At 43.3% G+C, this 23,338-nt stretch overlaps 1 protein-coding gene across 2 annotated transcripts; it reads left to right on the top strand.

Annotated features, from left to right (window-relative positions):
* The first annotated feature begins 6 nt into the window (after positions 1–6).
* Positions 7–22,026, top strand: CENPH (centromere protein H). 2 transcript variants are annotated; one of them, XM_054032348.1, is made up of 9 exons: positions 7–373; positions 3,878–3,933; positions 4,492–4,540; positions 6,762–6,836; positions 10,838–10,894; positions 11,492–11,555; positions 13,271–13,322; positions 14,153–14,316; positions 20,760–22,026. In XM_054032348.1, exons 1-9 carry the CDS (start codon positions 222–224, stop codon positions 20,850–20,852), a joined length of 762 nt encoding a protein of 253 aa, XP_053888323.1. In that variant the 5' UTR covers positions 7–221; the 3' UTR covers positions 20,853–22,026. The 2 variants fall into 2 exon arrangements, with proteins under 2 accessions (XP_053888323.1, XP_053888325.1); XM_054032350.1 differs by lacking the exon at positions 7–373 and adding an exon at positions 2,800–2,878.
* Positions 22,027–23,338: the final 1,312 nt, after the last annotated feature.

Genomic DNA, 23,338 nt, shown 5'->3' with positions numbered 1-23,338 from the left:
CTCGCCCCTTCCCCCGGGGCCCATCCTCTCCCCAGGCCTGAGAGGAGAATGCCGAATTACGAGCCCGGGAAGCGACCGTGAGGATTTCTGGTATCCAGCCAGGAGTAGCCGCCGGCCGCGCTCCTCGATGGCGCTGGTGACGTGCAGGGCGGCGGCGGGCGGTTTGAAGGCGCAACCCGGCGGCAGTTGAGCTACTGTCGGGTGTTGTTGCTGCCGCCCGGATGGAGCCGCTGCAGCGAGTGAAGGACGCGTCCAAAGCCCTGGGGAAGCTGGCGGCTCACAGCGCTGCCGCCGGTGGATCCGGGGAGGCCGGGGCGGCCTCGGGGCTGGGAGCTGCGGCCGGCGAGAAGCTGGACCTAGTGACCCTGCTTCGGTCAGTGCTGCGGCCGCGGGAGTCTCTCCACCGCCCCCAGAGCATCGGCCGAACCCGCGGGTCTCCCCGCCAGGCGTGGCCTGCGGCCCCCTCCGCCGGACCTGTAGTTCAGAGCCGGACCCAGGGACCCCTGCACCCCCCTCACATGCACCCAGCCCCCTGCCCTGATCCCTGCACCCCCCACGACCCAGCCCCACCCTGAGCACCAAACGGAAGCTCCTGCACCCCCCCCCCACATTCCCACCTGCACCCCTCACACCAAATAGGAGCTGCCCAGGTAAGTGCTCCACACCCCAACCCTGAGCCCCCTCCTGCATCCTAACTCCTGGCCAGACCCTGCACCTCAACCCCCAGCCCTGTGCTCAGTGCACTCTCACCCTCAGCTCAGTGCAGAGAGAGAGGAAGAGAATGGGCTAAAACCAGGGAGAAGGTAGGTACCCACTCTATGTGGGCAGGGCCAGGACCCCAGACCGGCAGTGGGGTGAGCGGATATTGGATTGAAATGATACCTGGGCCAGGCTCAGCCCTGTCCTTTCTTAGGGTTACCATATTTAGCAAATAAAAAAAGAGGACCCTCCATTGGCCCTGGCCCCGCCCATTTCCCCAGCCCCGCCCCAACTCCACCCCTGCCTCCCTCCCACTCCCAGCCACGCAAAAAGGGCTGCCCGAGCGCTACCGGCTTCACGGTTTGCTGGGCAGCCCCCCAGACCCTGCGCCCCCGGCCGGCGCTTCCCCAGCACAGCTGGAGCCCGGGAGGGGAAGCGCCCAGCCGGGGGCGCGGGGTCTGGAGGCTGCCCGGCAAACCGTGAAGCTGGTAGTGCTCAGGCTTCAGGCAGCCCCCTTGCCTCCGGACCCTGCGCGCCAGGCCGGGCACTTCCCCGGGCTCCGGGGGCGCAGGGTCCGGAGGCAAGGGGGCTGCCTGAAGCCCATAGCGCTCGGGCAGCTCGGCTCTTAAACAGAGCCGAAGAGTCCAGGGAGGAGCAGAGCCGCCGCGGGAGGGGAAGTGCCCGGCCGGCATTTTCCTAGACGTGTTCGGCTTTTTGGCAATTCCCCCCGGACAGGGGTTTGATTGCCGAAAAGCCGGACATGTCCGGGAAAAACCGTACGTATGGTAACCCTACCTTTCTCTGTGACACCTGGCTCCTGGAGCCCCACGGCCGCTGCCCTGGCACTCTCCGGCCCGGGCCTTGGCATGTACGGGAGGGAAGCTGACGCGTGCCTAGCCCTGATCTACTGGCCCACCTGACCTAGGGATGCAGCCTGCCGAGATCTGAACCCCTCAGGGTTGCTGATGCATCCAGTAGGAGAAAGTAACCATTTCTGGTGGCTTTGCTGTCTGGGGCCCGCTTCCGAAAGAGTAAAGGGACAAGCCTGGAGCCCTTCATTTCTATGCTCAGTAAAACTTCACCGTGACATTGTCATATGAAGGTCTGTGTAGCCGAGGTTATGTCTGTGTAAGGGGATTGTTGTTCCCTTACTAAAACTCAGTGGGGTTTTTTTTGGTTGGCTAGTTCCCACTACCAAAAGGAAGGGGAAGGGTCGATAGGAAATCAGAACCCTGAGACTGACAGTCTCCAGGGGAAATGGGGAGAGGCCAATGCTCCAGGGCAGGGCAAGCAGGCTAATGAGGGAGTCAGGAGGCTGGGGGGGGAGGGTCGGTCCCGTGTTCCATGTGAGCTGGAATTGTCTGGGTCAGACAGAGTGGGGCCAAGCTAAGGAGAGAGCAGGGACCCGAGTTGAGCTGGGGAGCAGAGCTGTGCCAATCAGAGAAGCAGCCCAGAGAGCAGTCCTGTGCTGGTGGCAGAGCTGCAGCAACCAGAGCCAGAGGGGCCAGAAAAAGCAGCCCAGGGAGCTGGAGCCAGAGCAGCATCAGTGCTGAGGCAGGGTGGAGCTGGGGCTGGAGCACTCAGTAGCAGGGTACAGTGAGCAGCTGGGGAGAGCAAGGGGGGACCCTGGGCATCAGGCCCAGCACTGGGAGACGCCCCCAGTCAAGAGGCCTTGCAGGCCAGACTTGGAGGGGAATCGACACCCTGACTGGAGCGCAGGGGTGTGAGGGGGCTGATGCTAGAAAGAAGGGTCCTGCCACCTAGAGCCTGAGGCCTGGTCTACACTGGGGTGGGAGCTAAGTCGGTCTAAGTTACACAACTTCAGTTATGAAAATAGCGTACCTGAAGTTGACGTACTTAGAGCTACTTACTGCAGTGTCTTCACTGTGGTAGGTTGACTGCTGATGCTCTCCCCTCGACTCTGCCTATGCGTTTTGCTCTAGTGGAGTCAACAGGAGAGCGCTCGATTTATCGTGACTTCACTAGACACGATAAATCGACCCCTGCTGGATTGATCACTGAGAGTGTGTGGCCATCACCAGAGCAAGTGTCCAACCCCCAGCATCCCTGCAGCACAGCCAGGGCCTGAGAAGGAAGCCTGGGACATGTGAGGAACAGACTTTGAACTTCCCTTACATTCCAGAGATGCTGTTGTGATGTCCCCATGCCACAGAACAGGGTTATGTGTTTTCCTTTAACCTTTCCCATTTTTTCCTTATTTTTTTTAAATTGATTGCTGTTTAATAAATTATATTTGCTTTGAACTGTATGTAACGATCAGTGGGTCAGGGAAGTGTCCAGTGCAGAGAGAGCACCCCAGAGTGAGGACATCTAGCCCCTGCCCTAAGTGAGCACAACAAGGTTGGGGGTTGAGTCCTCCAGGAACTTGTTAGGGTTATGAGGACTCTGCCACACAGGAGAGTGGAAGGGGAGCCCTGGAGGTCAGGCAGGCCTCTGGGTAAAGGAACTGGGAGTGAGGACTCCGATCCTTTCACTAGCCCATTTCACTGGAGTAGTGTATAAGCCAGGAAAGTTCCCCACAATAGTGGGCCTATTCCCCCGCTTACATCTGCATTGCACACAAAAATATGTTTTTACACTGAGAGATCCTAGGGAAGGCAAGGCAGTGTAGTTCTTACCTTAACATAAGTAGTTGAGGGATATAGAATTGACACGCCTACCTATATCAAAATAAGAATTACCTGGGTTAATTCTCCACTAAGATTTTACATCAAGATATCTATTTTGATGAAAATACACCTTTTTTCCCATTAGTGAAGATGTCACCTGAGTCCATTGAGGTCATTGTTATCACAGTGACTATGCTATTGTAATTCATTACTGGTTTTGGGATGCCTTTAGAATAACAGATGCTGTTAAAAAACAAACACCCCACCCCCCCCCAACTTGCAAATATTTTGCTGGGTATGCTGCAAAATACTCTCTTGATAGTGTTTTTGGAGAGGGCTGAGTGTATACTTCCCACAATAACAAATGGTTGGAAAGGAGTTTCTTTAGGTGTCTGACTTCCTTTTGAAGTGTCTGGGATTTTATTCGTTGTATTTATGATGTTTGGGGGCGTCTAGAGCTTTAAATTAGGTGTCTTTTTATTGTTTTAAATCAAATAAATAAAATGATAAAATACTTTTTATTTTTATTTTCTTCTTTCCTCTTATAGACTAAGAGAACAAATAAAACAACAACTTATGGAATATAATACAACAGTTCATGCAGGTAAGTCTCTTTGTCTTTCTTTCTTTGATTCCTGTCCATTAGCTCCACAGCAACAATGAAGCCAAATGAAGTCTTCCACCACTTTCTGTTTTATATCACTTTCCAGGCTTCATTCATCTTTAAACCTTTTTTCCTCTGTCATTCTTCACTGTGTCTATCCAATGCAAGTAGATGTACATGTTGTCATAACAGAAAATAATGTACCTGTATGCTCTATCTTAATTTGACTGATATTGCAGTAAAGTATTAAAAGATGAGAAACCAATAATAAATGTAAACATTTTAAAGTTTTTTTTATTTTACAAATAAGATGCTTGTTCAGATTTTTATTGAATACCTTGTTCTTGCACTGATCAGACAACCTCTTTGTTTGCAAAGTTATAATCCTGTGACAATGGTGTGCTTTTGGAATTTCAAATTAGACCCTTTTCAATATCATCACAAAGTTAAAACTATAATAAAGGCTTTCAGAAATCTGTTCAACTGACATCTCACATATTCTGTGTAAACAGATTTTTTTTTCAATCTCGTTAACTTAACAATACTATTGATTTGCAGGTGAAGAAAGCATTCCAGACCAAGCCATAGAAGAAAAGCTAATTGAGGCGTATGTCTTCTGATAACTATTTTTAACTTTTAAAATAGGGGTAAGGGGAAAGCTGTCATAGGTTCTATTCTTACTGCTCTCCTTTTAATAAGAATGTTGGATTAATTATCAGAGCTTTAATTTCACTTGTGGAGTCTGCAGTGGTAAGCAGAGAATTTTATTCCATCCCTCAAATATTTTTTCATATGATGTGGACTCTGCTCTCTCATACCCATAGTCTTCAGAGTGTTGGCTGGGATTTAGCTACAAATATCCAAGTGCTAAACTAAATTCCACTTTTAAATGAGAATATAATCTTATGTACATCTCTTAAAGTATTTTACCTATGTTCGGCATTCTGACAGCAAGTTGCATTTAGGGTCCAAAACTACATTTGACTTTCAGGTTACTGGTTCCCCTTTAATTATGCTTTTATAATAAAGATGCTTTAAAAAAGTGAATGTACTCTTGTAACTGGATGTAGTGATCAGCATGTTTCTAATATTTCTTAAAGAGTTCAGATAAATTAAGCATCAGAAGCAGAAACTCAAATACAGATGCTGTTTTCAAACAAATATTCCTAATGATTCAAACGGTGGGAGATACAGAATTCTCTAAATAATGTGTCCTTACTTTTTTTTTTTTTTTTTTTTTTTGTGGTCTTTAAAATGCTGATTATGAATAGAAAAGTGAAGGCATTCCCCTTCCTGATTTTTCTCCATCCCCAAATTTGTTCATAGTACGATTTGTGTTCTGTTAGATATTTTTTAAGCAACTATAATCAGAGGAGAACCATGATCGAAGTTTTTGACACTAGTTCTGAGTGCTGTTTTGCATTACTGAGGCACAGCAGGAGCATCTAGTGTTATGGCCTAGAGGGAAAAAGTTAACACTGTCATGTGGTGACGCTAGTTAGTTCTGCAATGTAAATATCCTTACATAGGAAAAAGTCAATAATATTATCTAGGTTGTAAAATTAGACACTTAAAGTTAGGAACTGCCAGATTCACGATTGCTCATGCAATCTTAATTCAGCCCTTTTGTGCATCCAATTTGTGCATGGAATGAGACAGAGGTCCTATTGGAAAAAACAGATTGTGATCGTATAATTAAATATCATAATGCATATACTCAATGTGGTTGAATTAAGGTTGCATGGACAATTATAAATCTGGCACTTCTTAAATTTCAAGTGCTTGATTTTTGTAGGCTAAATAATATTCTTTTAATTTAGGGATTTGGGTTTGTTTCATGTGTAATTTCTTCAATAAAACTATTAGTGTCTCATCATGAGGATTTGAACCCTTAGCTTTCAATACGGCAGCACCAACTTCTACAACTTGGGCTACAAGACTAACTTTGATAGTGGAAGGCTGGCACCATGTGCTGAATCGGGGGGGTGGGAGGAGGCTGAGGGGAGCTTGGTCTGACTCACTCCATTTGCCACCTTAGGAGTTGAGGGAGCTCTGTTCCATCTGGTGCCTCCAGAGTAGGGGTGAGGAGCTTTGACCAGATGCTGGGGTCAGGAGAGTATTGGGGAGAGCTTCTTTCTTCTCTCTCTCCCTGCTCTGCTGTAGCTTCTCCAAAGTATTCCTAGTGGATAGGCTGTTGTTGCCGCTTTGGTGGTGGCAGGACTGGGCTCTTTAGAATGTTCATTGGGTTTGCAGGCTACCAACATCTTCCTGAGGAGCCCAATTACACTTTACAAAGCAGCTAAATCTGAATGGAATTTCATGGGACAAAGAAAAGGCACTTCTATAGACTAGAGGATTTCTCCCTGCTGAGTATTAAAGGTCTGCTGCAGATAATGGAGGTGGTGATGGTTCTTAAAGAAAAGGTCACAAGAATACTTCATAATAGAGAGTTTAGACAAGAAAGGGTTGCTACCTGCACCCCCTATGGTTAGTTGGGGGATGGGGGGTCCTGAATCTGTGAGTTGGTGGGTCTTTAACTTTTGTTCCTCCAAATTATTTTACAAATATTCTTTCTGCCATAGCACTGTTGGAACTTTCTGAAACCAAGTTGGTATCAAAGCACAGCAAAACACATGCGCTGTGATACCAGTGGTACAATGGTACCATAATCAGTCATCCTCTGCTTTTTAAAGGGGAAATTCATCAATAATATATTGGAAAAGTGTCTTACTCCAAAAGAAGACAGTGTAACCATGTTTTGTTTAAAGTGTGTAGTTTTTGTTTGTCTGTAGAATTCTAAAGTCTTCTGCTATTGCATTTGTTTTTAGTGCCACAGAAGATCTGGAAAGAGAAATGGAACAAGTGAAAGTCTCCTTTCAAAACAAAACACTGGTGTTACAAAGGTAAAGCTCTTCTTAAAGTTTTATTCTGAAATTTTATTTAAATAGTAATGGAACTACATAAAACTTTATTAATGTTGAACCAAGAAGTTAGAGTTGCAAATAACAACAGAAATGTTAGAATGGTGGTGTCACGTTTTGGGGTGCAATCCACACTAGTGAGGTTGTGTCAGTACCTGCCCTATAACTCTGGGGTGCCTTAAACGCTCGGCTACTGTGTCTCACAGCCCAGACACCAACAGTCAGCAAACAAGTATATAATGTCGGTTCAGCATTCTGACCCCACCAGCTGACCTACAACACAACAGCCCCGCTCTGGTCTCCACCAGCCTTGGTTCAAGGTAAATTTCTTACCAATCTTTTTCTTTCTAGCCATGGCAGTCTTTCAGTCAGGACATTCCACAGAAGTACAAGGTGCTGGTTTCCCTCGTCTTCCTAGGTGAAAGATCTTTGCCTCAGCAGGTTTTTCACTTACCGTATATACTCGTTCATAAGCTGAATATTTTTGGTAAAAAAGTGACTCATCAAAGAGCGGGGGTCGGCTTATAAACGGGTCTACACCAAAAATGGGAGCAGCAGGAAGCGGCGGCCAGCACATCCCTTGGCCCACGCTACTTCCCGCCACCCCCATTGGCCTGGAGTGGCGAACCGCGGTCAGTGGGAGCCACGATTGGCCAAATATGCGGACGCGGCAGGTAAACAAACCCACCTGGCCCGCCAGGGTGCTTACCCTGGTGGGCCGCGTGCCAAAGGTTGCCGATCTCTGATCTAATACATTGTAGTTTTGTTTACCTGGAGCGTCTGCAGGCACGGAGCCCCTCACTTCCCTGTGGCCGCGGTTTGCCATTCCCAGCGAATGCCCACAGATGCTCCAAGTAAACAAAACCTCCCGACCTGCCAGCGGCTTACCTTGACAGGCTGGGAGCCAAAGTTTTCCAACCCCTGAAATATAGGGTCGGCTTATGAAAGGGTCATACGGTTTTTGCTATTTTTACCTATCCATTTTGGGGGGTCGGCTTATAAACAAACGGGCTAATGAACGAGTATATAAGGTATATTCAGTTCCCAGAGACTTCAATTACCTTGGCTGCAAGAACTCTGACCCCTTGTCTGTCCAGCAATGGAGGCTGTCTTCTCTCTCCTTATATCTACCCAAACTCAGTTTTTTCCCCAGACTCAGATGACCGTATGCTATTCTTCCTTTCTTGTGAACTTCCCATTCTCTTGCTGATTTGAATGTAAATAGGGCTTCCATTGTTTTTGGCCATACCTTGCTTCATTTCACTGGAGACAGGTAGATAGTTCCTTTCCTTCCTGTCTGGGGGAAAACCTGTTTCTCCGTGTGTTTGGTCGCAGGCTTTGAAGTATAATATCATTAAGTATCCATAATTCCTCATATAGTGTTAATATCTTTGTGAAATGTATGTATTAATCACAAGTGTTGTTAGCTTTCATAAAAGACTTTACTTGATATACTTTTATAATACCGTAATATTGTATGCAGTCAGTTGATTCAATTGCTTATCATTTGAGGTTCATACTCCTGCAAGGGGCTGTCTCCACTCACTAGCTGATGGCTTTGTTTACCTTTTATGAAAATAACTTAATTGTCTCTGCCTGATGACCTGATGCTTGCCAAATACCTTTTAAGAACATAATTCTAGCACATATCCATAACTTTGTACACATCCCCATACATACATCATGCAAGAACATTAATGATCAGTGAGTTGTTAGTTTTCCAGTGATATCTTAGATGTCATCTTGCGGGTATATATCTTGACAACAGTGTGTTACGTGTAGTGAGTATGTCAGGCTTGACAAGAGCTGCTGACATAGCATAATGAACCACCAATGTGCCTCTGTCATGGGTGGCCAAAAAGAATGTAGACAAATATACCTTTATAAAAGGAAACGAAAAGGATAAAACAAATAATACTCCAAACCAAAGCCATGGAAGGGCCCCAATCCTGAAAAGATGCATTTTCTCATCTATATTCAAATAGTCTTACTAAAGCTAATAGGATTGTTAATATGAGAAGTTACTTACATGCATAAGTCTTTGCAGGCATAGGCCCATACACTGTACATTTTTAACACTTCAGTTGAAGAAGTAATCTCTGAATTTCTTGCACAGTAAATACAATGAGAGAAATAGGAAGCAGGAATTAAGAAAATAAAGCTTGCTTTTTCCAGCTTGGGTATCTAGGAGTTGATCTTCTTTAAGCTATTTATTAGGAAGCTCATAATACAACAGATCAATGAAATTAACAGGAATAAAATATGGTACCAGTTCTGGAGTTACAGGTTCACAAAATAAAATAATAAATCCAAATCTCTTCCCCTCCCCACCCCCACCCCCATCAGCTTTTTAGGTATACAGTTGAAAGGTCAGAACTGAATAAAAAGGCATTTGTTTTCGAATGATCAGTTTAAAAATATCTTTGGTTTCCTACTATGGATTTAAATGACAGTCTTTATTAATTTGTGAGAAAGAAACTAGATTTGACTAAAATTTATGAGAGAGAGAGAAGAATCTTTTTTGGGAGGGCTGAGGAAAGTGGCAACACTTGCAAAAATGTTGCCTTAGTCTAAGGGCTTGTCTACACATAGAATGCTATAGCGGCACAGCTGTGTTGCTGTAGCAATTCTTCCATTGACCTAGCATGGTCTACGTGAGGATTTATGTCAGTTTAACTACACCACTCAGGGGTGTGAATTTTTCAAACTCCTGACTAGCATAGTTTTCTAGTGCAAACCAGGCCTAACTTCCACTAGAGATGTCTTCCCCTCCCCTCCCCTGTCTACTCTTCTACCACATCTCCAGTGAGATCTCAGTGGCTTCAGAAACTCCTTAAGTACAAAATGACAGCTTTCTTCAGATCTTAAATACTGCAGTGCTTTCCAATGTCCAGCTCCAGGGAGGAGAGCTGGGTAGACTCCTGGCTAAGGAGAAAGTGTGGAACTAACTAATACAGCCCAGTTCCAAAGAAGAGAGCTGGGGATTCCTGCTTACAGAAGTACTGAAAAGGGGTAACTCGCAAAGGAATCAGGAAACATTCCTGGCCCACACATGGTTTTCAGGCACAGGAAAGAAGAGTCTCCAATAGGAAGGAGACAGAAACTGTTAGTTGGGCTTAACCTAAGGCGATGAATGTCCCTGGGTATATCTGAGTGAGCTTCTACCTGTGCTTATGGCTATCAATAAATGAGATTCTTAAAAGGGGATAGATGGGCACTCTTGTTTATAGCCAAGGGAAGTGGGGAAGGGTTGACCTGTGGTACCATGCCTGACTGAAAGGGGGTGACTGCCATGCCATCACACAGACCATCAAATTGTTCACTCTCCTTGTATGTTAGATCCTTCCCCCAAAGTCTTTGTCTGTCTGGTCTATTTAAACTGCAAACTCTTCTGGGTTAGAGACCATTATTCTACATACAGGGCCTAGCACAATGGAACCTTGATCTGTTAAGCTCCCTAGGTGCTATCATAATACAAATAATTAACAACTGTTAATAATTAACAACAACATAGGGACAGATTATTATTTTTATATAAAAATGCAGCATGTATGGAAAGTGGTGGCTCTCCTGCATTGGTGTTTGATTTCCCCATACAGATCCATGTCCCTGCACACCTTCTCTTCTCCTTTTCCTCCCTCCACACACACATTCATAGTCTTGGATTAAGGAGGATTACTGAAGTAACTGAAAGAATTAATGAGTGGTTGGGGGACATTCTCATTTTAACACACACAGAACCTGGAGGGAGCATATTAAGGTGTTCTTTTTTGTTTGTTTGTTTTTGTTTTTAGGACCATTTATAAGAGAATCCTCAGATAATACATTTTGGGTATCTTCATGTATTTTACATATGCACTAAATACATGAGGAGAAACAGATGCTCAAACTCAGCTTTTCTTTCAGCTTTATCTAAGGTTTTGGTTTTTTTCCTTTGACTTTCTCATCAATCAGAATTTTTCCTCTTTCCCCACCATGTGTAGGATCCAGCTTATAGATGCCCTCAGAACCAAACTGAGACACACTGATGCTGACTCAAAGTAAGGTGGTTTTTTTGTGTGCAGTGGGTGGGTGGGGAGGTGGACCTGACACTCCAGAGTAGAGAGATTGTCAAACTACCTCAGTCACTTTTAATACATTTTTCCCTTTCTGTTTGTAGCACAGTTCCACTGGGTAGCTAGAAAGTGGTACTAAGGGACACTGTCTGAACAATTGGCTTGGACACCCTTCCTTCCCATTCTAGGAATTAAAAATGCTCCACCTCCCTAATGCCTTTACCGCTAGCCTGAAGACAAAAGTTCTAGTTTACTTTTTAACCTAGATTTTCTTTTGCATGATGCTGCTATTATCACCTTGATGCCTAACAAGTTGTGTACCTTTTGCACAGTGCTAGAACTGTTGAAAATTAAATCCTGATGATCTGATGAGGGTGCATAGAGAATATTTAATTGATTTCTTGAACTGTATTTACCATAATATACCTAGGGAATAAATGTATACTTTTTCAAGTGCTAAAAGCATAATGTGCTTTTAATGATGCTAAAGGAACAGTCTTTCCCTAATCCAAATCATTATGGTTAAAATGTTTATAGTGTTAATTTATGGTTTGGTAATTTAATTATTTGTTCCATCATTAGGTTGATCTTGGAAACTATAAAACACATCATAATGCTTAGTACTGCAATACTTGAATCTCAGCAGGCAAGTATCCTTGGTATTATAATTATTAAATTATTTTGGCAACCCACTAAAGTCTGAAAATGACTTTTTTTTTTTTTTTTAAATGTAGTTCTGAAAGGTGGTCTGATTTCTTTTAGGAGAAAACGCTAATTTGTCTATACTGTTGACATCTTAGGTTTGAGGTTTATGCTGATATTGAACCTATTATGATGGGGATAATAGATGCTGTAGATTTATGTTTGGTACTGTCGATCTGCTGGAAATTAATCTGTCAATTTAATTGACAGCTGTAGAGTGGTAGGGACATTAGCCAGAGGCATATAACTGCTGTGAGGAGCCTGAAACATGATGCATTTAAATCTACTCTAGAAAGGAAAGTTGTTTTTATTTTGCAAGGCATTGTGTGTTCCACATTTACAGTTTTGATGTATTCTATATCAAATTTAATTTATAATTAAAAAGACTGCTAGTCGTGGATTCACAGACTTTAAGGCCAGAATGGATAACTGATCTATTTAGTCTAACCTGCATAATGCAGATCATAGAATTTCACCCAATAATTCCTGCTATAGTCCCAATAATTTTTTTGTTGAACTAGAGCATGTCATTTAGAAAGACATTCAGTCATTATTTAAAGACTGCAAGTTTTCCAGACAGGTCATTCATGGAGCTCTTTTCTGAAACCTCAGTGTTTGGACACCAAAGCTGGATGCGGTATTCCAGTAGTTGCTTCATCGGTGCCTTTTTATAGAGCTAGTATTGCATGCCTACTTTTACTTGAGATTTCCATGTTTATACATCCAAGAATCAGGCTAGCTCTTCTAGCTACAGCTTTACATAGGGGGTTCAGCTGGCTTTCTACCTTGTCCCCTTATTCTTTTTCATAATTGCTGCTTTCCAGGATAAAGCCTTGTCCTGTAAGTGTGACCAGCATACCTAGATATATAACTTTGCAATTGGCTGTATTAAAGTGCATATCATTTGACTGCATCCAATTTACCAAGTGGTCCAGATTGCTCGGAGTAAATAATCTGTTTGTTTTTTACATTATTCACCACTCCACCAATCTTTGTCTCATCTACAAATATTAATCAAATATTGAAGAGCATTGAGCCAAGAACCCTCCAGACCCCACTAGAAAACACTCATTAATGGAGTATCCTCAAGAATTACATTTTTGAGATCTGTCCACCGGTTTTTAGTCCATGTGCCTTACTGACTTTGTATAGTGCTATTTATTTTAATCGGAGTATGGTGTAGTAGTAAGTCAAATGCAAAACTGAACTTAAGATCTGAAAGTCAAGCTGGATTTTTCTTGGTTCATGTATCATCACCTTTAACAAATATTCTGCGAGCCAAATTGTGCCCTCAGTTACAACTGTACAGGTCTGTTGTCCTCAGTGATCTTGTACATGTGTAATGAAGAGCAGAATTTGAAAACAGTGGGAATGCACAAGTGGTCTTGCATTTGGAACTTGATACACAAACCAAAAAACCATAGTTCTCATTGACAGTAATAATTTTTATTTTAAAAATGACTTTTTCACTAAAGTAAACAGGTGATTGAATATTCAAAGAGAGTCTGCTCAGTAAAGTCCCTTTTTACATAGAACTGCCCTTTACCTCATATTGTTCTATTTAATTTATTTTGTGTATAGGATTAGTACCTATTAAACGGTACTACAGATTGACAATATATTAATATCAATATGTCAAACCCTTTTTCTTTAACACAGCAAGCACGTGAATTGGAAGAAAAACTGAATGAGATTAAAAAAAGGAGATTCGGTAAGTGTATATAACTTGCTAGCAAACATGTATTGTCTTGCTACCTTCTGTATCTTTCAGATTGTAAGCTCAAACTTTTATGACAAGCTTTAAAAGTGCTGACAACTACATTATCTTGTATTACAGTAAAGCTCTGGTCTAGATGTAAAACTTTCTAAAAATTAAGTATGACGTGTACATGAAAGTGAGCTGGTATGTTGAATGTCTGCAGGCAAACAGGACAGGTACTATGGTTTAGAAAAAGAGACTGGAGAACTTCAAAAGAATGCAGTCTCATTTCACTGTTTCCTACTAGACCTCATTTAGAGCCTTCAGTACAACAAACCCCTATCTTACAATCCCTCTTCACATACCATTTTATCATACTGTACCTTTGTGTAATGTTTTGGTGGAAAAGTCTGATTCATAAAGATCTCTTCGTAAAGAATAATATTTTGGGGGGAAGGAATGGTTGTAACATGCCTACATGACTTAGCCAAGGGTTGGATTTGGATTCTTCAAAACTAAATTACTATATTATATGCAGATCTTTACAAATATCGTACCAGCCTTTTGAATGGCATAGTTTGTTTTGTCAGTCGTTTTAACTATCAGCTTTGTTCTTCTACTGTCAATTTGACATAGGGAAAGTGCACGTCTGTGTTTAGAAATCCAGGGCACCCAAACTTTTCTTCGAACAATCTCTTCACAGAATCATAAAAATTAGAAAGAGAGCAAAATATATTAGGTAAGATGGGACATCATCTGTAAGTCCAGGAATTGTTTGCAGTATGTTTGCTAGGATTTTATCCAGTCTAGTTCTAATCTTTCATTTTCTGTGAATTGAATAGCACTAAAGCAAGCTGGAGAACACAAACTGCTACAGATACACACTCTGAAGAAAAAACAAAAAGAGGAACTATTGGGTATGGAAGTAGGTGAAATGTTAAAGAGAATATGTAGAAACTTGCAAAAAGAAACACAGATGACTACGTTAATTCAAAATATCTTCCAGGTAACTTAATCTGTTGCTTTGAAAATCTCATTTCTATCGTATCTCAATCAAACACAATTTATGAACTTTTGTAGGCATTCAGCTATTTTTTGGTGATGGATATTTACTTGAGAAAAATACTTTATAGACTCTCTAAAAATGTCTGATTAATTTACTCTTTTAAAATTGTAATTTTTATAACTGCAAACTAGCCTGTATGTAAATATCATGATTTTGGTACTTCAAATACTGAGAATCTTAAACTGTCCTAAACTATTTTTGAAATGATGTTTACCAGATTTTTATCCATTTGTTACACTGTTTAAGGTACTTAAATGATATGATGAGTCTTCTAGTTGAATGTCCATTAAATCCCAATTGGGAATGAACATGGGATTGAAAGCCTAGGGTGGAAGAAGGGATAGGAGCATGTTTTCAAGGTTTTGGATATTAAGAGGAGTGGGGCTGAATCATCATCTTCCGTAAAAATGAGTGGCACTGGGAAAAATTTAAAAGGAAGCTCCATACATTTCTGTGTTGAGTGATCATATGTTTACCAAAGGTTGGTGTGGATTTTAGCATTATATTAGTAACTCCATAGTTAAGTATGAGAAGATACTTCCATTCTAAGGGACTGATCTAGAATCCACTGAAGTCAAGATAGAGATTGCCATTGTCTTCAGTAGGCTTTGGATCAGGCCATAAGTAAGGCTAAGATTATGTTATGGAGGTTGTGGACGTAATGGGATCTGTGACTTCCAGTAACCTCTGTGATAGTGGGGGCCCCACAGCTGACCAGCTGCTGCCGGCAGCGGGGGACCCTGCAGCAGCCCAAACTCCACAGGCAGCAGAGGATCCTCCCGCAACTGCCCAGCAGCTGCGGGTGGTGGGACCCGCCACAACTGACTGGCCAACACTGGCAGCAGCATCCCCTGAGCTACCCAGCCGGCACCACTGGCGGGGTCCCCCCTGCAGTGGCTCAGCTGCTGCAAGCAGCTGGGCACCCCCGCAACTCCCAGCTGCTGCCACTGGCGGCGGCGGAGGGACCCCAGAGCTGTTCAGTGGCTCCCCAGCCACGGCCACGACCTCCCTCTCCGCCCAGCTGCCATGAGCGGCCGTCCCCTACCCTGCAGCTCCCAGCTGGCGGCGGCAGAGGGCACCCCGGAGCAAGCAGCTCAGTGCTGGCAGCCTCCACTCCTCCCCCCCAGCTCCAGTCCTGCAGGGCAGTGTGGGGACCCCTTTCAGCTGCTGCCAGCGAGGGGAGAGGGGGATTAGGGTGCTGGATCCTCCTCCCTCCCCATTTTGTCAGGGATGTTTTTAGTGAAAGTCAGGGACAGGTCACAGCTTCCGTGATTTTTTGTTTGTTTGTTTTTTGTTTATTGCCTGTGACCTGTCCCTGACTTTTACTGAAAATATCCATGACAAAATCATAGCCTTAGCCATAAGTACCTGTTTTCTCTTGTTCTTTGAGTGGCTCTGCATATTCCCATTTGGGGTACTGTGCCACCTTGTGGTGCCTTGCGGTAGCACCTACTAGCAGTGTTCGCTAGAGCCATGGTTCTTAACCTGGGGTTTGCAGACTGTGTCGAAGGGGTCCACTTAGACTGAAAACTGACGGAACATAATTCAATTATATATACAGACAATAGATTTCCAAAGGGGTCTGCGCTGCCACTTGAAATGTTTTAGGGGTCCACAAATGAAAAAAGGTTGAGAACCACTGAGCCAGAGCACTCTTTTGCTCCTTGACCCTCCCGTCAGCATCACTGATGTATTAAGGGCAAGGCTTTATAGGTGCAGAACGTTCCCCCCACCTCAGTTCCTTCCAACTGCGTGCCACAGACTGATATGAACCTCTTCGTTCTCGCCGGAGCATCTTTTCTCAATAGTTAGTATGAGTTGTTAGTTTAGTCAGTTAGCGATTCTTTTTCATTCCATGTTATGGTGGAACTAACGAAACAGAAGAAGCTGGGATTTAAGGGGCTAGGGTTAGAGCCAAGTGTGAACGCAAGGGACTTGTGTTCTAAGAGAAGGTCCATTTCCCCAACTCTGAGAGCCTCTTCCACATTCCCCATCAGGAAGAAGATACTAGAAGGCGTGAGAGGACCCTTTCACAGATCCTCCTATTCTCCCTCTTCCAAAGACCACTGGGGTTCTCCACAAAAAGCCAATTCCCCATATCTCCTGCTGGATCTGTTGTTGTCCCTGGTTCACTCTATCTCAGATCCAGACCCAGATTTTTACTGAGGGAGCTAGAAGAAAAATCCGGAGACTGACAGTGTGATTGGGACCTGCCTTTGGTCCTCCCCTGGCTGGCATATTCCCATATCCTAGTTGCTAGGGAGACTGGCAACCCTGGGACCTATGATTGTACTGGGGGCCATCTCAGGAATTTTTTCAGCTATTCTCCACATGGATGGAGAGGTAATGTCTCATCTGCGAAGGATCCAGAAGCCCAGAGATACTTTGATCTGACTCATCTGGATACACTGATGATTCAGGCAGTAATTCCTGAAATTTTGTCCAAGGGAGAAGAGTAGGAGAAGGTAGACTCCACTCTTTTTTATCAGAAGCAGATGGACACGGATTATGAACCAAATCCATCACCTGACAAACATGTGGGGGTGGCTTCAGCCTCCTCTCCAGTTGAGGACGCTATGCAGTTCCACAATCTGGTGGACAACATGGTTTTCATCTTGAATCTACCTGTGGTATCTTTGGAAGAGACTTCCTGCCTGGTATGCAATATCTGTGGTGCTACAGCTAAGAGTAGGATATCCCTACCCATCATAGATGGACTGCTACAGTCAGCCAGATCCATTTGGTCCACAGCTGCATCATCAGCCCAGCTCCAAAAAGCCAGATAAACTATACCAGGTACCTTCTGAAGGTTTTTCTTACTTTCATGCCAATCCTGTATTCAGTTCCCTGATGATGTCAGCAATAGAGCAAGAACTGAGCAGAAGCACTCCATACCAGCTGATAAAGAGGGCAAAAAGATCAAGTCGTTAGGGAGAAAAGTGTTCTTCCTCGTCCCTCAGTATTAGGGTGATTAATTATCGAGTAACCATGGCCCATTACCAATTCCACTTATTGGGTGGGGGGTGGGAAATGACTTTATTTTTATTTGACCTGCTGGATGACAGAATAAGGTTGGCTAATGCCCTCTTAGTAGAGGTCAAAATGTAGCTAAACTTTCCATTTGAGCTGCCTTTGATGTTTCAGACTCTGTTGCAAGCGCATTGGTGTCTGCTGGGACCATTAGGAGGCACGCATGGCCCACCATTCCTCATCTTTAACTATAGACACTAGACTCAGAGTCAATATGAAAAAAGGTCTTTCAAACCAAGGTCTAAACCTAAACAGTCCACTGCATCATCAGCATCCTCATCACGAAGCCTCTAGCCCCAGTTCTGACAAGATATGCAAGAGTCAAAAAAAACAGTCAACTAAGACCAATCTATCATTTAATTTGGGAACAGACTAACCTACTTCATCAATGTATGAAGGCAAATTGCCTAGGACAAAATCAGGGGTTGTCTAACTCCTCATTAAAAGTTAATTTGACAGCCATCTCTATGTATTACACTCTAGCTGATGGTCGATTGTTGTTTGTTCATTATTGGGTTAAAAGATTTATGAAACATGTATTCCTCTGTTAGAGATCTTGCCCCTTCTTGGGACCCCAATTTGAGGTTGGCCATACTGGTAAAATCGCCCTTTGAACCTCTACCATTTATCTATGCCATTATGGTTAATCTACCTTTAACTTCTTTTCATAAGGACAAGGTAGTTCTCAGACCTGATCCCAGATTTTTACCTGAGGTAGTGTCTGATTTCGATATCAATTAGACCATTACTTTGTTGTCTCCTTTCTCCCCACGACCCACTCGAATAAGGGGGAATCTGTCCTACACACTTTGGATGCCTGGAGAGCCCTCACCTATTATCTGGACAGGACTAAAAGTTTTTGTAAATCTTCTAGATTGTCTTATGCCAAGAACCCCATGAGAGATGCAGTTTCTTCCCAGACTTTGCTACATGCTGGCAAAAGTTCCGGTACCTGCTGCTATTTGCCAGTTGCTGAAATTTGCAAAGCTGCAACCTCAACTTCAGTTCACACTTGGCTTTTCGGGCAGATGTCAGATTTGGCAAAGTGGTGCTTCAGTCTCTCTTCAGCTAGGACTCTCTGTGCCTGGTCTTATTAGTCTGTCCTATAAATAGAAATGTGCAGAGCCAGACAAAGAAATAATGAAGATTCTTCTTCAAGTGATTGCATATGTCCATTCCACTGTAGGTGTTTGTGCGCTCCAGTGCACAGTTGTTGGAGAGATTTTACCCTTAGCAGTACCCGTCAAGGTGGCTCAAGCACCTGCTGCTGTCTCATGCATGCTGAGCAGGCATAAAGGGCCAAGCTGTCACTGACCATCCTCAATTCCTTCCTACTGCTCATGACAGTTGTTGGAGCTCCCTATCCTTGCCTCTACAAGTCTTTAGTCAAAATCTGTAAATAGTACCTGTGTATAATTAGTAAAAAGAACAGGAGTACTTGTGGCACCTTATGCATATACGAAGAAGTGGGCTGTAGTCCACGAAAGCTTATGCTCTAATAAATTTGTTAGTCTCTAAGGTGCCACAAGTACTCCTGTTCTTCTTTTTGCGGATACAGACTAACACGGCTGCTACTCTGAAACCTGTATAACTAGTGTAGATTAGAGTGGGGGGTTGGTTGGTTAGGTTTTTTGTTTTTGTTTTTTTAAAGTTGTTTGTTTTCTGTGGTTCCAGCACCTAGTTTGGATACTGAAGATATGCTGTACTCTCTGGGTTTCAAGCCTTGCCACTCTTGTGATAAGGCAATGCCTAATCGTGACCCTCACCTCAGCTGTTGTAAGTGCTTGAGGGAGGCTCATGTGAGTGACAGGTGTGACATTTGTAAGGGCTTTAAGCCCCATTCCATCTGCTGATGGCATTGGTGCCACGTCCTCCATCTGAGTCATCTACCTCAGTTCGGGTATCAAGCATCTCTGTGTCAGTACACATAACACGTTTGCCTCTTACTATGCAATCTCTCAGCAACCTAGAGACTATGCTAAATTTGGATGAGTGATCCACCCGTCCCTGTGCAAATAGACTCTAAACCCAACTCCAGATGGGACTCCTTTTGAGTCACCTACAATGGAATGATCATGGGCAATCACTCAAACAAGAAAAAACTGTTACTAATCTTTCTGTAACTTGTTCTTTGAATTGTGTTGCACATGTCCATTCCACAACCCACCCTTCGTCCCCTCTCTAATGGAGCTGATCTGGTAGGAAGGAACTGAGGGGGCTCGGGGTAGCTCAGCCCTTTATGCCTGGGCAGTGTGTGTGAGACAGCAGAGAGTGCTCAGGCCTCCCCATTAGGTACCACTAAGGGTAAAAACTCTCCAGCTGTGCACTGGAGCACACAAACTCCTACAGTGGAACACCTCTCAAAGAAAAACAGTTACAGAAAGGTTACTAACCATTTATTACTTGTAACCAGAGTTCAAGATGGCTCTTCATGTTCACACTTCCCACCCAGCTCACCTCTCTGTTGGAGTCCTTGTTTCGTTCTGTCCCTCTGGCTTTGTGGTGGAAGGAACTGAGGTGGAGGGAGCTTGGCCCCCTATATAGCCTTGCCCTCAGTACATCAGTGACACTGTGGGGGTGGGAGGGGGAATGGGATGAGAATTCTCTAGCTAACACTGCTAGAAGGTTCTACCACAAGGTACGAGGAGTACTTGTGGCACCTTAGAGACTAACAGATTTATTTGGGCATAAACTTTCATGGGCTAAAATCCACTTCATCGGATGCATGCAGTGGAAAATACATTCACACACACACACACGGAAGATGTGTGTGTATATATATAATATATACGGAGAACATGAAAAAATGGGTGTTGCCATACCAACTCTAACAAGACTAATCAATTAAGGTGGGCTATTATCAGCAGGAGATAATAGCCGACCTTAATTGATTAGTCTTGTAAGGTGCCACAAGTACTCCTCGTTCTTTTTGCTGATACAGACTAACATGGCTACCACTCTGAAACCTGCTACCACAAGGTGGCGCAGTACCCCTAAGTGTGAATATACTGAGACAGGTACAAGTTACACCTAAGTAACCTTCATTTTTGTAAGCACTTCAGTATTTCTTGAGGGGAGATATCCTTTGGGTTGAAATTAATACTTCCTGTTCTCAGCACCAAAATCATATGCATGGTGTTAAAACAACACATTTTCTGTGTTTGGAGTTATTAAAAGCAGAGATTTTTTCAGTTCATGTACTTTATGTACTGATTCAAACTTTAAAAAAAAAGGCAACAACTTGGGCAACTTCTTAATAAGTGACAATTTAAAATAGTGCTTTAACATTTTAGGGGGGTTTTTTAAACTGGTTTTCCTATGGCATTAATTTAATGATAACTCTCTTATTACAGGGCATCATTATTGGAAGTAAAGTCAACTGGGCAGAGGATCCAGTTTTGAAGGCAATTGTTCTACAGCTTGAGAAAAATGTGAACTGTATCTGAATAAGCCACAAGATTCTTTTTTTAAAGCTATAGTTTTTATATAATATGCACCAATAAACCGGAGTTCAACTAGACTGACACAAATAATGGTAACAATAGCAAGACAACTTAAGAGACTTTGAAAACAGGACCTTTCTACAAGAGCATTTCCTCTGCTATGGTGAATCAGATGTGCAATTACACAGTGCAAAACTGAATCGTTATTTTAAGGACTTAGATTGTAACATTACAGTCTGACCTGAGGTAAGTGCATAGTTGCTCAATCCCAGGAGCTGTCCAGGGAAAGAACTGCAGCTGTCTAAGTCCTGTCTGTACCTCCACGCCAAGGAGCACAATGATCTGCTACTGGCTGGCATATTGAAGGGTGGAAACAAGGCTCTGCTTTCTTCCCCCATCTTCCTGCCTTGGGGGTGGGAGTAGAAGTCCCCCTGGTGCTGTTCCTCCCTGAAGTGTGACTCTTGCTGTGGGATAGCCTGTGCAGGAGAGTAAGGCAGCATCTCACTCCCCTTATTCCTCTGCATCCTTTCCTAAGGACATGTCCCAGTACTGCACATTGTGAAAATAGTAATCGTACAAAGGTTGTATAGTCATTTACAAAGGCTACCATTGATAACCAATGTAGCACTTTGGCCAAAAGTGTTATGTATGATTTAAAACTTCTTTAAAAGTTGAGCTCATTTTATTTTGTATGCTTTCAAAAGACTAAATGATTATCAAAACCAATTCATCTGTGCTGTATCTGCTACCGCAGCTCTCTAACACCAGCTTCAATAAAAATTGTCTGTCCTGAATCACAACAGCCAATATAGAGAAAATGGGGGTTGTGCAGAAGGCATGTGAGATTTTTATATAGGCCAGGGTCTGAGTTTCTATACAACTGAACTTAGTTTTAACTTCATTCTTTACAATTTGACAGATTTGTATCTGGACTTCATTCCACACTTAAAGAAAATTTAAGTAAAAAGTAACATTTTGGATAGGGGAAATGCATTTAGTTAAATAAAAATGCAGGTAACAAAGTCAAAGGTGATCTGAAGTTGGGGACAAAACTCTTAAGATGAGAATGACTTCTGTTTTTGTTAAGCTTCAAAATGCAAAAATAGATTAAACTATATACTGTAGTTTAAAGTCTTTCTTAGTAATAACCTCAATAAAATGACTCGTGCTGACTGCTTCCCTTTGTCTTCTCATGAATCTTGGAGTTCTTCAGAATTGGTGATAAAAAATACAGACCATTACTATATTAATGTTCCCATGTGAAGTAATATGTATGGAAGACTTGGTGCTATTTTCGAGCTTACTGACTTCCTTCTGTTGACTCAGACAGGCATGTTAGTTTATATTTAAGTGACTGCTGACAAAATTCAGTATCTTCCATTGTTACAGTTGTGTTGGTCCCAAGATATGAGAGAGAAAAGGGAAGTGAGGAAATGTCTTTTCTTGGACCAGTGTCTTCTGGTGAAAGATCCCAGACCTGAAAAAGAGCTCAGTGTAGCTCGAAAGCCTATACCTTCCACCAACGGAAGCTGGTCCAGTAAAAAAAAATATTACCAACCTTGTTTCTGTTGAGAGAAAAGGCTGTTTACCAGTCTGGCTTATGGTCCTTTATTCTCCCATCACCTCCAGTCTTTCTCCCCTCTATCCCACACCTCTATCCTTGTTCATGCCTCTGGTATAGACAGGTGTTCACTTCTTTTTGAAGTACTAGCATGCCTGTGCACTCTAAATTGGTATCTGCCTCCTCTGATTCAGCCCCTTCAAGAGCACTATTGCAGAGCAGGGACAGCAGCAACATTCTCCCCTGCAAGAGCAAGGCCACCTCAGAGTGAAAACACTGTAGTCAGTGGTTATAGCCTCCTTAAATCAGAGAGAAAATGCAGCTGTCACCATTTGTGGCAACAGGTCACCCTTCTTTGAAAGAAAGTATAGTACCCTACTGCTGGTTAGGGCCTGTGAAAGGAAACTGGCCCAATGCTCACGGCAATAAGGCTTCACTTCTCTCAGCCTTCTGGAAGCGACTGCTTCACAGAAGAAGCCATAAACCCTCTAGCCATAGGCTCCTCTGGAAGAAATGCACAAGCCTTGTCATAAGAGGGAAGTGTTAGCTAAGTTAAATCTGTCAAGCATAAGATAAATTCTTCAAGTGATTGCTCATGTGTATTCCACAATAGGTATGCGTGCTCGCCACATGCACCGGTGTCGGAAGCTTTTCCCCTAGCAGCGCCCCTTATACAGCACCATGGAGGCGCCACTCCAAGGGTTGCTAGGGGGAAAAACTTGAGACACTGGTGCATGTGGCGAGCATGCACACCTATTGTGGAATACACATGAGCAACACATCTTGAAGAACACCAGTTATGGAAAAGGTAACTGTCTCTTTTTCTGTTCTTCATGTTACTAAGGTACATGGCTAAAATTAAAATTCAACTAAGCACTTTTTTTTACCCTTAAGAGCACTGCACTAATTATCACCTCCCTTTTAATAG

Source organism: Malaclemys terrapin, chromosome 6 (assembly GCF_027887155.1).
Source record: "Malaclemys terrapin pileata isolate rMalTer1 chromosome 6, rMalTer1.hap1, whole genome shotgun sequence".
In the NCBI taxonomy this organism is placed as follows: Eukaryota; Metazoa; Chordata; order Testudines; family Emydidae; genus Malaclemys; species Malaclemys terrapin.
The sequence above is the reverse complement of the archived record's forward strand: the minus strand, read 5'-3'. Positions and strand labels throughout refer to the sequence as shown.